We start from the raw sequence: 11,404 nt of genomic DNA, 5'->3' as shown, positions 1-11,404 counted from the left end.
TCTCCCTGGAGGAGGTGGGAATCACGGGCCCACTTAGACCAAAAAGGGCCCAGACTGGAGCCCTCTTATTGGAACTCTCTGGCAAGGAGGGTGCAAAGAAGGCGGACAAGCTGGCCCAACGTCTCACGGAGTTGTTCGCCGGAAAGCAAGGTGTCGTAATGTCAAGACCCATCAAAACCGGGGAGATCCGGGTCCTCAACATTGAGGACTCGATCCTCCCCGGTGAGATAGCGGAGGCAATAGCTCAGGTCGGCAAATGTAAACAAGCCGAGGTCCAAGTCGGCCCTATAAATCAGGGACCGAACGGACTTAAAACGGCTTGGGCCAAATGTCCGTTGTTTGCGGTCAACGAGATAGTGAAGAACGGCGGGCGAATCAAAGTTGATTGGTTCGCCATGAGGGTGCAGCCGCTCGATGCGAGGCCCCTCCAGTGCTTTAAATGCCTGGAGGGGGGCATGTCAGAGCGGCCTGCCCCAATAACCAAGATCGTAGCACGCGGCGCGATGTTTATCGATTAATCGAAATGGCCGATAGTTTTTTTCCTAATAATCGATTAATCAGTCCGATGTTGTCCTCACCCGATACATCGATGTTCGATTATTTATGTCAGACATCGGTGTTCCAAAATTCACTGCTAAATTCCCAGGGCTCGTCTATAATGGCTTCGTAGTTCGTACGGCGTAACAGATTAACCAATCAGAAATGAGAATTGAGAACGGCGCTTGAATTTGAAAGGCGCTGCTTTCGAAAGGTTATCGTCAGTTACTAGAAGTTTACATACGTGAATCACGTGAATACATCGTGAATCGTTTGTCGTGTCTGTCTGCGTGGTCTTTGCTCGAGTTTATGCGAAAATCGTCGTGCTACCACAGTAAGTATATTCATATATATATATATATATATATCTGCATGGACACAGCTATCTGCAGTTCGAATTAATGGATATTGGATACCGTTTATCGTTAATTACCACGACTGTTTTGAATGCTGGTATCTGGTATACATTCTGTTGTACATACGTTGGAACTTTGAACGTTGTATTGAAATTTATTCCAAATTTGCAATGGATGAAGAATTCCCTGACGACCCTGACGTCTCTGACTGTAAGCAATATTTGTATTATACAAAATTGTATATAAATTCTGAACCTAAATTTTGTTATATATTGGAATGTTATTTAATAATAACGGATACATATGTATATATAACCTGGTATAAAAACTTTCGAAGTTGTGAAGCAAGGTTATAAATTTGTCAACAGATATTATAGATATTGAAGAGGCAGGTCCTTCTACTTCAACATCTTCCAATCTACAAGATCAATTGCATCAACAAAAATCACAGAAGGCTGTGCAGAACAAACCCGCAAAACAAACAAGTTCTGTGTGGCAATACTACGATAAACATACAGATATTAGATCAGCCATATGCCGTTTGTGTGATAAGACTATAAAACATAGCGGAAATACCACCAACCTAATGCAGCATGTTTCAAGGAAGCATGAAATAATGATGTTAAATAAGAAAAGGAATTGCGATTCTGATTCTGATTCTTCTAGAGGAAATTCTGTTAATGCAAATCTTCAAATTTTTAAAAGGAAGAAACCCCAATTGGTATGATTTTTTAAATTGGAAAATATATGATATACTTTATTGATATGTTCTAAAAACATCAATTTAATGATATGTTCTAATTACAGATACAGAGCAATGATTCATACATTGATGATGCTTTTAGCAGGATAAGGTCCTTCCAAGGTTGGTGAAAAATAAAAAACAACAGTTTCTAATATATAAATAATATATAACATATATATATATATATTAGGGTGGCAATATTTTTCAGTCAAAAATTTGATTTTAAGTCTCACCCCTTAAATTCGTTCTACAAACTCTCAAATGAAGACCATTGAAAAGCAAGCGCTGTAACTTAATATTTAGAGGTCGCTCAAAGCCTCTAAACATTAAATTTTTTCGAAAAAGTGGTAAAATGCATTTTTCACTCATTTTCACTGCTAAATCTTTTTTAGTTACCTTATTAAAGTACCTGGCCATCAAGTTTGAGGTACAACACATGAAACAAAAATGTAAATATAAGTAATTAATGCAATCTTTGGCATAAGATCGTCTATAGCTGTTCCGTAATTTTCTCGCGATCGCGGATCAATACCGTACCGGTAACGCCATCCGTCAGTCGCCCTCCGAACGAAGGGATTTCGCGCCGCTCCCCCCGTCAACCCTCACCGCGAAGTCTCTCGCGGCACGTATCGATCCTGTCATGCCGTGATCGCATGATCCCGGAAACGCAGGTGATTGGTCGATACGCGTCGCGCAAAGGAAAGCTCCCGAAACACGAGAGTTCGCGGTCAGTAGCAAAAAGTACTCCGGTTCACGAGGTCGTATACCGTCGTGCTTCCGTTAACGTACCCCGGTTCACGCGGTCTCAAAAATACCGTCGTGCATCCAAGTTTACTGCTCTGTCAGAGCACCGCTAATTATCGCGCCGTTCGTGCGTGCTGCAATTCGCTCTCGCCTCCGCGAGCAGTGAACATTCGCGTATAAGTCACCCTGCGTGCCTCGCCATTGTGCGCTCGATCATCGTGATCGAGCCGACTTTTGTGAACATTCTCGCGTCTTGTGTTACGAACAAGTGCGACTGCTGTATAACGCCTCAAGTGCGTTCATCGCGTGCAAGCTACATTGCGCGTCTTAATTGCCATCGCCTCCGCGCTCTACGAACACTTTCGTATCACGTGACCAGCGCTCATCGAATCACGTGCGCGCCGAGTGTCGTGCTCAAATGAGAGCGCGTCAACCAGCATTTGTATTAACCTGACAATTAAACGATATTTGTGCATTCCTCCCAAATCAAGTGTCTCATTCAAACCGCACGTCGAATCCCTGTCGGGGTCGACCCGGCATCTTACGCCAATTGGCGAACCGGAGTTACGCCCGGAAAACATAAAAATTCGCCAACATAATTTCTGGTCCTTCGAGCCGGATCGGCGTGCTTGTTGAGTACGAGTCAAACCAGCTGGTGCGAAATGGCAGAGCAATTGGGCGGTCAACCGCAACTCCAAAGAGTGATCGAGCGTTGTCTTGAGAATTTCAAGAAGCTCGGGCGAAGCAACCTAACGCCAGCAAAGGTCCGTTCGAGGATCTCCGCTCTCAAGGAGACATGGAATCAGTTTGTCAGCGGACACGCCGCTGTAGCCAAGACCATCCCTGAGGACCTGCGAGCATCCCTGTCCTACTTCAAGGACAATCACTTCGAGACTACGCACAACGCCTACCAAGCAGCCTTGGACTACATGTCGGAGAGCCTGGAAGAGTTGGAGCCAGTCGTGAGTCACAACCAGTCATTTGCCGCATCGACGATGCGCACGGATCAGTCCGCGTTTTCTCTTTCGCACCTGCCGCGTATAAGTCTTCCTAAATTCTCGGGGGAGTTTCGCGAGTGGGAAGCGTTTCGAGATCAATTCACAGCCTTAATCATTGATAATCGCGAATTGTTAGACGTTAATCGCTTGCAATATCTGCACTCTTGCGTGAAGGGTGAAGCCAGCGATGCCCTACGCAATCTGGCATTAACTGACGCGAATTTTAAGATAGCTTGGAGTTTGCTAATAACGCGATATGATAATCGCCGCCGCTTAGTACATGATCACATCCACGCTCTGCACACGCTTCCCCAAGCGACTTCTGATTCCGCAGTGGCTCTCACCGCGTTGCGCAATAAAGCGAACATAGCAATACAGTCATTAAAAAACCTCGGTCGGTCTGTTGATGCATGGGACGACATTTTGGTTTATTTGCTCGTTCAAAGGCTGGATAAATTCACACGAAAGGCCTGGGAATTGCAACTTGGCGATACGTCAGAGTATCCTACATACGATCGACTTGATAAATTTCTTCTATCACGAATACGTGCGCTCGAGAATGTTCTCCCGGCTTCGTCTCAAGTCAAGGGCAATAAACAAAATTCCTCTGTTCAGAGTCACGCAGCGAACGCAAGTTCGACCAAATGTCCCATGTGTCAAAAGACGCACTTCTTGTCCGCGTGTCCGGACTTTCACAATAAAAGCGTCGCTCAACGGCGTGATCTCGCGAAGAAATATCATTGTTGCTACAATTGCTTGAGTACACGGCACACTCGCGATGCGTGTTCGAGCAAGAACACATGCCGTCAATGTCAGCAGAAGCACCATACGTTGCTTCACACGACCGATGTAAATAATAATGGTAGTTCGACAAGTGAGAGCTCACCTTCATCTACAGAAACGAAAACAGACTCAACTGACGAAGTAACTTCGCATTTATTATCTCACACCAGCTTTTCAAAATCAAATATTTTATTAGCTACGGCCTGGATCAAGGTGAGCGGGCTCAACGGTCGACATAGTATAGTCCGCGCGTTATTGGATCAAGGTTCGGTCACTACTTTGATCACCGAACGTTTAGCTCAGCGACTGCGTCTCCCGCGTACGCGCGTCTCCGTATCTATCACTGGGATCGGCGAGACCGCTGCCACCGCACGCAGCGCAGCTAAAGTTCATGTGTCAGCGCGTGACGGCACGGGCCCGGCGCCCTCCGTTTCCGCTCTTGTTCTCAAGTCGCTCACGACTTACATTCCGCAACGCGTTCCGGATATAACGAAACTGTCGTACATTCGCGAACTTACGCTAGCTGATAACGATCCGACTAGCGCGGCGCCGATTGACGTCATTATCGGTGCTGATTTGTATGGCGCGATTTTACTGCCGGAGGTCCGTAATCGCGCCCCTCATGAGCCCGTCGCTCAAAAATCGATTTTTGGATGGTTCCTGTCTGGACCCATGCCTATGCCGTCGCAGTCACGGCCGACTCGCATTCAAACGCACCACTGCACGGTGTTAGCGGAAATCTCCGATCAGCTGAAACGGTTCTGGGAGGTCGAAGAACTTCCTCAGCAAACTCATCTCTCACCGGAAGAGAGTCAATGCGAAGAACACTTCGTGTCTACACATTCTCGTGCCCCCAACGGGCAATATATAGTGCGGCTGCCGTTCAAATCGGGGCCCCCTATCGACATTGGCGACTCAAAAAAGTCTGCAATCGCGTTGTATTCGCGTCTCGAGTCACGGTTAAGGTCGAATCCTGACCTTGCGAAGGAATACCACGACTTCTTGGCGGAATATGAACGTCTTGGCCACATGACCAAGGCACCTCTCGATGACCCCCCTGATGGTCAAGTAGTGTATATACCGCATCATGCAGTTGTCCGCGAGCATAGCGCAACAACTCGTTTGCGCGTCGTCTTCAACGCCTCTCAACCCACCTCCAATGGTCTCTCGTTGAACGACCATCTAATGATCGGCCGTAAATTACAACCCGAATTATCTTTCATTCTTTTGCGATGGCGTCAATTTCGGTTCGTCTTCACCGCCGACATCGCAAAAATGTATCGCCAGATTCTTGTCCACAAAAGCGATGTAAATTATCAAAGGATCTTATGGCGACCCGCGCCAAACGGGCCCTTAATAGCATATTTATTGCTCACCGTCACTTACGGTAATGCAAACGCGCCAAACGTCGCTCTTCGCGTGGTCGAGCAAGTTGCCGAAGACGAAGGCGCTGATTTCCCGTTGGCAGTTCCGGTATTACGGCTTCACACGTACGTCGACGACGCTGTGTTTGGCGCCGATGACATACCGCTCGCGCTTCAGACGCGAGATCAACTGATTTCTCTCTTGAAACGAGCAGGATTTCACCTCCGAAAATGGGCGAGTAACAATCCCGTATTGCTCGAAGGCATCGATCCGCAGGATCATGGCCTTGCCTCCGCAAAAACGCTCGAATCTGACGAGCGTCTCAAGATACTGGGTATCAAGTGGCATCCTCACACGGACGTCTTTCAATTTGACGTCACGCTTGCAGAGTCGGTTCCCGACACGAAGCGCTCAATTCTTTCGACAATCGCTCGAATTTTTGATCCTCTTGGGTGGATGGCCCCAGTGGTCATCACCGCAAAAATCATGATGCAGCAGCTCTGGCTTCTTCGCTGTAAATGGGACGATGTAATCCCTAATGATCTTCTCCGTAAGTGGAGAGATTACTATACTCGATTACCTATACTGCGACAAATCGTCATTCCGCGTTGGACCGGTTACGGTTCCGATACACTCACCGCGGAGATTCATGGGTTTGCCGACGCCTCCGCCTCCGCATACGGAGCGGTTGTTTATTTAAAAGTTACGCATCTTGACGGAACAGTCGAGATTACGCTACTTCTATCGAAGTCGAAAGTAGCACCGCTTAAGCCCATGAGTATTCCTCGCTTAGAATTGCTCGCCGCGGTTCTGCTCGCGCGGTCTATCGCCGCCGTGCGATCCGCGCTCACGATTACTATTCAGATCTACCATTGTTGGACAGATTCAAAGGTCACTAAAGCCTGGCTCTCGCAACCACCCTCACGTTGGAAAATGTTCGTCGCGAATCGGGTGCATGAGGTTCAGACCCTCCTGCCAAACGTCGAATGGCATCACGTGCCATCACAGCAAAACCCTGCCGATCTCGTTTCGCGGGGCGTCAAACCGGAAAATCTGATTCAGCAATCTCTATGGTGGACAGGGCCTGACTGGCTCAAATTATCGGCAGATCAATGGCCCTCCGAGCCTCAATCAAATTTGCAAGAATCGCTACCGGAAGAGCGAGCGCACGTTTCCGTGCACCTGGTGCACCCTTGCCAACGATGGGAGCTCGGAGACAAATTCTCCTCGTGGAACAAGCTGGTGCGCGTCACCGCTTATGTAATGCGATTCGCTCGCCGCGCTCGCGAAATGAGTTGCTCAAATTCCGTCAATGCGACCGCAAAACCCGCGTCGATATTACTTCTTCCGGAAGAAATTAATCTCGCGCGCGAATTCTGGCTCAAGAAAGTGCAACAAATGTTATTCCCCGTGGAATACGCTCAATTAGAGTCATTAAATCGAATTTCGAACAGCAGTAAACTGCTACCGTTAAACCCGTTTCTCGATAAAAACGGACTTATTCGCGTCGGAGGCCGACTCCGCAATTCTGCGTTTCCGGACGACAAGAAACACCCGGTCGTGCTCGCTGCACACCCGTTAGTTACCGCGCTAATACGCGAAACTCATATCCGTGCCCTCCACGCTGGGCCGCAATTCACGTTGCACCTGCTTCGTGAACACTACTGGATCTTGCGCGCGCGTCAAACGATACGAGCTGTTCTCCATAAATGTGTCAGATGCGCTCGTGAAAGCGCCAAAGCCGCGCACGAGTTAATGGGCGACCTGCCCTCGTGTCGCGTCACGTCGACGCCTCGCGCGTTCCTACACTGCGGGATAGATTATGCCGGACCAATACAGGTCAGATCTACTCCCGGTCGAGGACACACATCAAGAAAGGCGTACATCGCGGTGTTCGTCTGCATGGCCGTCAAAGCTACTCATCTGGAGTTGGTTGGCGATTGTACGACTCCCGCGTTTATCGCTGCATTCGATCGATTTTGTGCACGTCGCGGCGTTCCCAGTGATATGTATTCGGACAACGCTACGACTTTCCACGGCGCTCAGCGCGAAATCTCCGTCACATGGAGTGAGGCCACTCGCGATTCGAATTTTCAAAATAGAATAGCAACCCAAGGCGTTCGGTGGAACTTCATTCCTCCGTCCGCGCCGCATTTCGGCGGTCTTTGGGAAGCGTGCGTCCGCAGCGTCAAGTTTCACATGAAACGCGTCATCGGGGCGCACACGCTGACATTCGAGGAGCTAAGCACGCTCCTATGTAAAATCGAAGCGTGTTTGAACTCGCGACCGATCGCTTCCCGGTTCAGACAATTTCGATGATTATAATTCAGTGACACCGAGTCATTTCTTGATAGGATCGGCGTTGACAAGCGCTCCCACCCCCTCGTTGCTTGAGGAAAAGGAAACGCGTCTCACTCGGTGGCAGCTACTTACACAGATGCGCGACAGCTTTTGGAAGCTTTGGTCAAATGACTATCTGCATACATTGCAGCAACGCCCCAAGTGGCGTCAAATTCAGAATCTAGCTCGAGTCGGACGCTTAGTACTTCTGCGAAATCCTCTCGCTCCTCCCAGCAGATGGGAATTGGGAAGAATCGTCGAGTGTCACCCCGGCGACGACGGACTTACGCGAGTCGTCTCGGTTAAAACAGCGCGATCCACGTACAAACGTGCCGTGGTCAAGCTATCATTTTTGCCGGTCGATATAAACACTCCGGAGTACCATTCCACGATGCCTATACGACAATAAAACTTTGTAAATACTTGTAAATATTCCTATGTATCATGTCTTATGTAAATTGATCATTCTAGTTTAAGTTGTTTCAGCACTCGCAGTGCTCCGCATGGCAAGCGGCTCGAGATCAACAATTCGTCACGGCGGGCGGCATTGAATTGTTGCGAATTGTTATTCGCGGCGGGCGGTTATGTTCCGTAATTTTCTCGCGATCGCGGATCAATACCGTACCGGTAACGCCATCCGTCAGTCGCCCTCCGAACGAAGGGATTTCGCGCCGCTCCCCCCGTCAACCCTCACCGCGAAGTCTCTCGCGGCACGTATCGATCCTGTCATGCCGTGATCGCATGATCCCGGAAACGCAGGTGATTGGTCGATACGCGTCGCGCAAAGGAAAGCTCCCGAAACACGAGAGTTCGCGGTCAGTAGCAAAAAGTACTCCGGTTCACGAGGTCGTATACCGTCGTGCTTCCGTTAACGTACCCCGGTTCACGCGGTCTCAAAAATACCGTCGTGCATCCGAGTTTACTGCTCTGTCAGAGCACCGCTAATTATCGCGCCGTTCGTGCGTGCTGCAATTCGCTCTCGCCTCCGCGAGCAGTGAACATTCGCGTATAAGTCACCCTGCGTGCCTCGCCATTGTGCGCTCGATCATCGTGATCGAGCCGACTTTTGTGAACATTCTCGCGTCTTGTGTTACGAACAAGTGCGACTGCTGTATAACGCCTCAAGTGCGTTCATCGCGTGCAAGCTACATTGCGCGTCTTAATTGCCATCGCCTCCGCGCTCTACGAACACTTTCGTATCACGTGACCAGCGCTCATCGAATCACGTGCGCGCCGAGTGTCGTGCTCAAATGAGAGCGCGTCAACCAGCATTTGTATTAACCTGACAATTAAACGATATTTGTGCATTCCTCCCAAATCAAGTGTCTCATTCAAACCGCACGTCGGATCCCTGTCGGGGTCGACCCGGCATCTTACGCCAATTGGCGAACCGGAGTTACGCCCGGAAAACATAAAAATTCGCCAACAATAGCAAATATAAAATAATTTAATGAATTTAACCATTTTTTAACCATCCACAGCTTATAATTTTGTTTTGTAAGTAAATATATCGAACGCCACTTTAGAAAAACATTCTATTATTTTCAAACTAAAACTTCTCTAAAGTTATTTGCTGTAGCCTAAAAATTAATGGTCGTTAATTGCTTCAAAATATTGCTATTTTGTTAAATAGCGCACTTAATGTAATTTTCTACATTGAATCCTTTTATTATTTTGGAAAATAAATTATATTATCAATATATCATTTAAATTAAGTCTACATTTCCCGCAGGAAGTTTTCGTGCATCGCATTTATCAGATTTCATATAGTTTACGCTATAGGTGATTGTTTTAATGAATTTTGTATGTACAGTCGGCTACTAAAAAAAAAGGTTGCAACATATGAAATTGGCCGCGTATCGGACCTTCTTCTTCTTCCTTGGGTAATGGCTCCTAAGGAAGAAGAAGAGGTCCGATACGCGGCCAATGTCTTGCAACCTTTTAGGGGTGCGTTCGGGGAGACGCTATTAGCGCTACCTAGCGCTACTGGCTGTTCGCGGAGCTCTATGATAGCGCTACCAAACGCTGTCGTGACGTCATTACTGGTAGTGTTATACGTCATAACTGCTTGCTACCAACGCTCTTCCTTCCGAGGTAGTGCATTAATAGCGTTAGCGTTTACAGGCTCTATGAACAGCGCAATAGTGTATGGTAGTGAATTGCGGCGTTTGAAGCAAAATAGTTTGGCGGCAGCAAAGTTCGCCGATAATTTTCTCTTTCAGCGGCGGCGGAATTGGCGGATGATAATTTATCGGCGGCGACGGCGAACGGCGGCGTTAGTAAATTTTTTTAAATCCTCCTGACTTAAAATAAAGTTCAATTTTAACTTTTCATAAATAATATGAACAAAAATAGCAAACAATAAATACTCAGCACTTGTTTTCAAAATACGATCACTTTATTAGCATTAGGGGAGACCGGGGCTAAAACGTCTACGGGGTAAATACGTCTAATCAAATATCTCGGAACCTGTATATTGTGCGAACTCGCTATTAACATTGTAAACGCTGCTTATAGTACCCATGTGACCAACGGAGTTTCGGCAGGTTACCTGCCGTGTTATGATTTTTACGAGGGCAAACGTGTTTTCGAAAGGTGAAAGTTACATTTTCTGCGCGGGGAAATTTTGTAATATCTGCAATAATATTTGCTCTCCAAATCTCGAGGTACGTGATTATAAAGAGTAATGCATGCTGAACACGAATCCAGTGTAGTTTTTTCATTATCGTTGATGTCTAATATTTCGTGGGCGATCAAACCTGAAACTTGTGTTTGGGGCTAATCGGTCAGTAAGCAGTCCGGGTGCATTTCCAAGGCATTTTCGGGCTCACTGCATATGGAATATGGATGAGACGGGAATTACAACCGTTCAGACACCGAATAGAGTCATCGGACGTCGAGGAGTGAAACAAGTCGGGCGAGTGATTTCTGCGGAAAGAAAAACCCTCGTAACTATTTTTTAATAATGTTTCGCATAAAAATTTTAAATAAATTTTTATATTTTTCTCTTAAAAAACAATTATTGCATGTATCCTATTATTTTTTAGAATTAGATGTACGTATATGTATTGAAAATGCAGTGCAGACTGTTATACCCCGGCATTTTTGAGATTTCAATTTTTCCACCGTTGTCGTTTTTGCTCTATACCGGTTAAACAAAGCGACGTAGACAAAAATTTCCTATATAAATTTTGTAGCTAAAGGTTTACTCTTTACAGTGGTATACCACATTTAACTACAATTATTTATTTTGTTGTTAAAAATCGGCACCGAAAAAAAACGGACTGTTTAGCCCCGGTCTCCCCTACTAATATCTTTTCTTTCACAAAAGAAAATAAAATTTATCTTAAAATGTTATTCCTGACCATCATAAGTAACAAAAATAAAATGTACAATAATTCACTGTATAACCATCAGATATCAGACTTCTTTCTCTCTTACTTATTAAACATTTCTTCACATATTAAGTTGTATAAATAATATGAATAATATAACTTATACTTAATGTAAAACTTATTTATTTACTGACTTTAAAT

The 11,404-nt window shown here is 46.4% G+C and overlaps 1 protein-coding gene across 1 annotated transcript; it reads left to right on the top strand.

Annotated features, from left to right (window-relative positions):
• The first annotated feature begins 3,044 nt into the window (after nucleotides 1–3,044).
• Nucleotides 3,045–7,847, top strand: LOC139783561 (uncharacterized). The gene has a single exon (XM_071722725.1). It carries the CDS (start codon nucleotides 3,045–3,047, stop codon nucleotides 7,845–7,847), a length of 4,803 nt encoding a protein of 1,600 aa, XP_071578826.1.
• Nucleotides 7,848–11,404: the final 3,557 nt, after the last annotated feature.

This window comes from Temnothorax nylanderi, unplaced genomic scaffold, assembly GCF_030848795.1.
Source record: "Temnothorax nylanderi isolate EJ_2023f unplaced genomic scaffold, tnyl_v1.0 TNYL_tig0515_pilon, whole genome shotgun sequence".
Taxonomy (NCBI): Eukaryota; Metazoa; Arthropoda; class Insecta; order Hymenoptera; family Formicidae; genus Temnothorax; species Temnothorax nylanderi.
This window is presented reverse-complemented; position numbering and strand designations above follow the sequence as displayed.

Bases quoted from the DNA above. Each gene is read 5' to 3' on its own strand.
- LOC139783561 (XM_071722725.1), top strand. From the start codon at position 3,045: ATGGCAGAGCAATTGGGCGGTCAACCGCAACTCCAAAGAGTGATCGAG.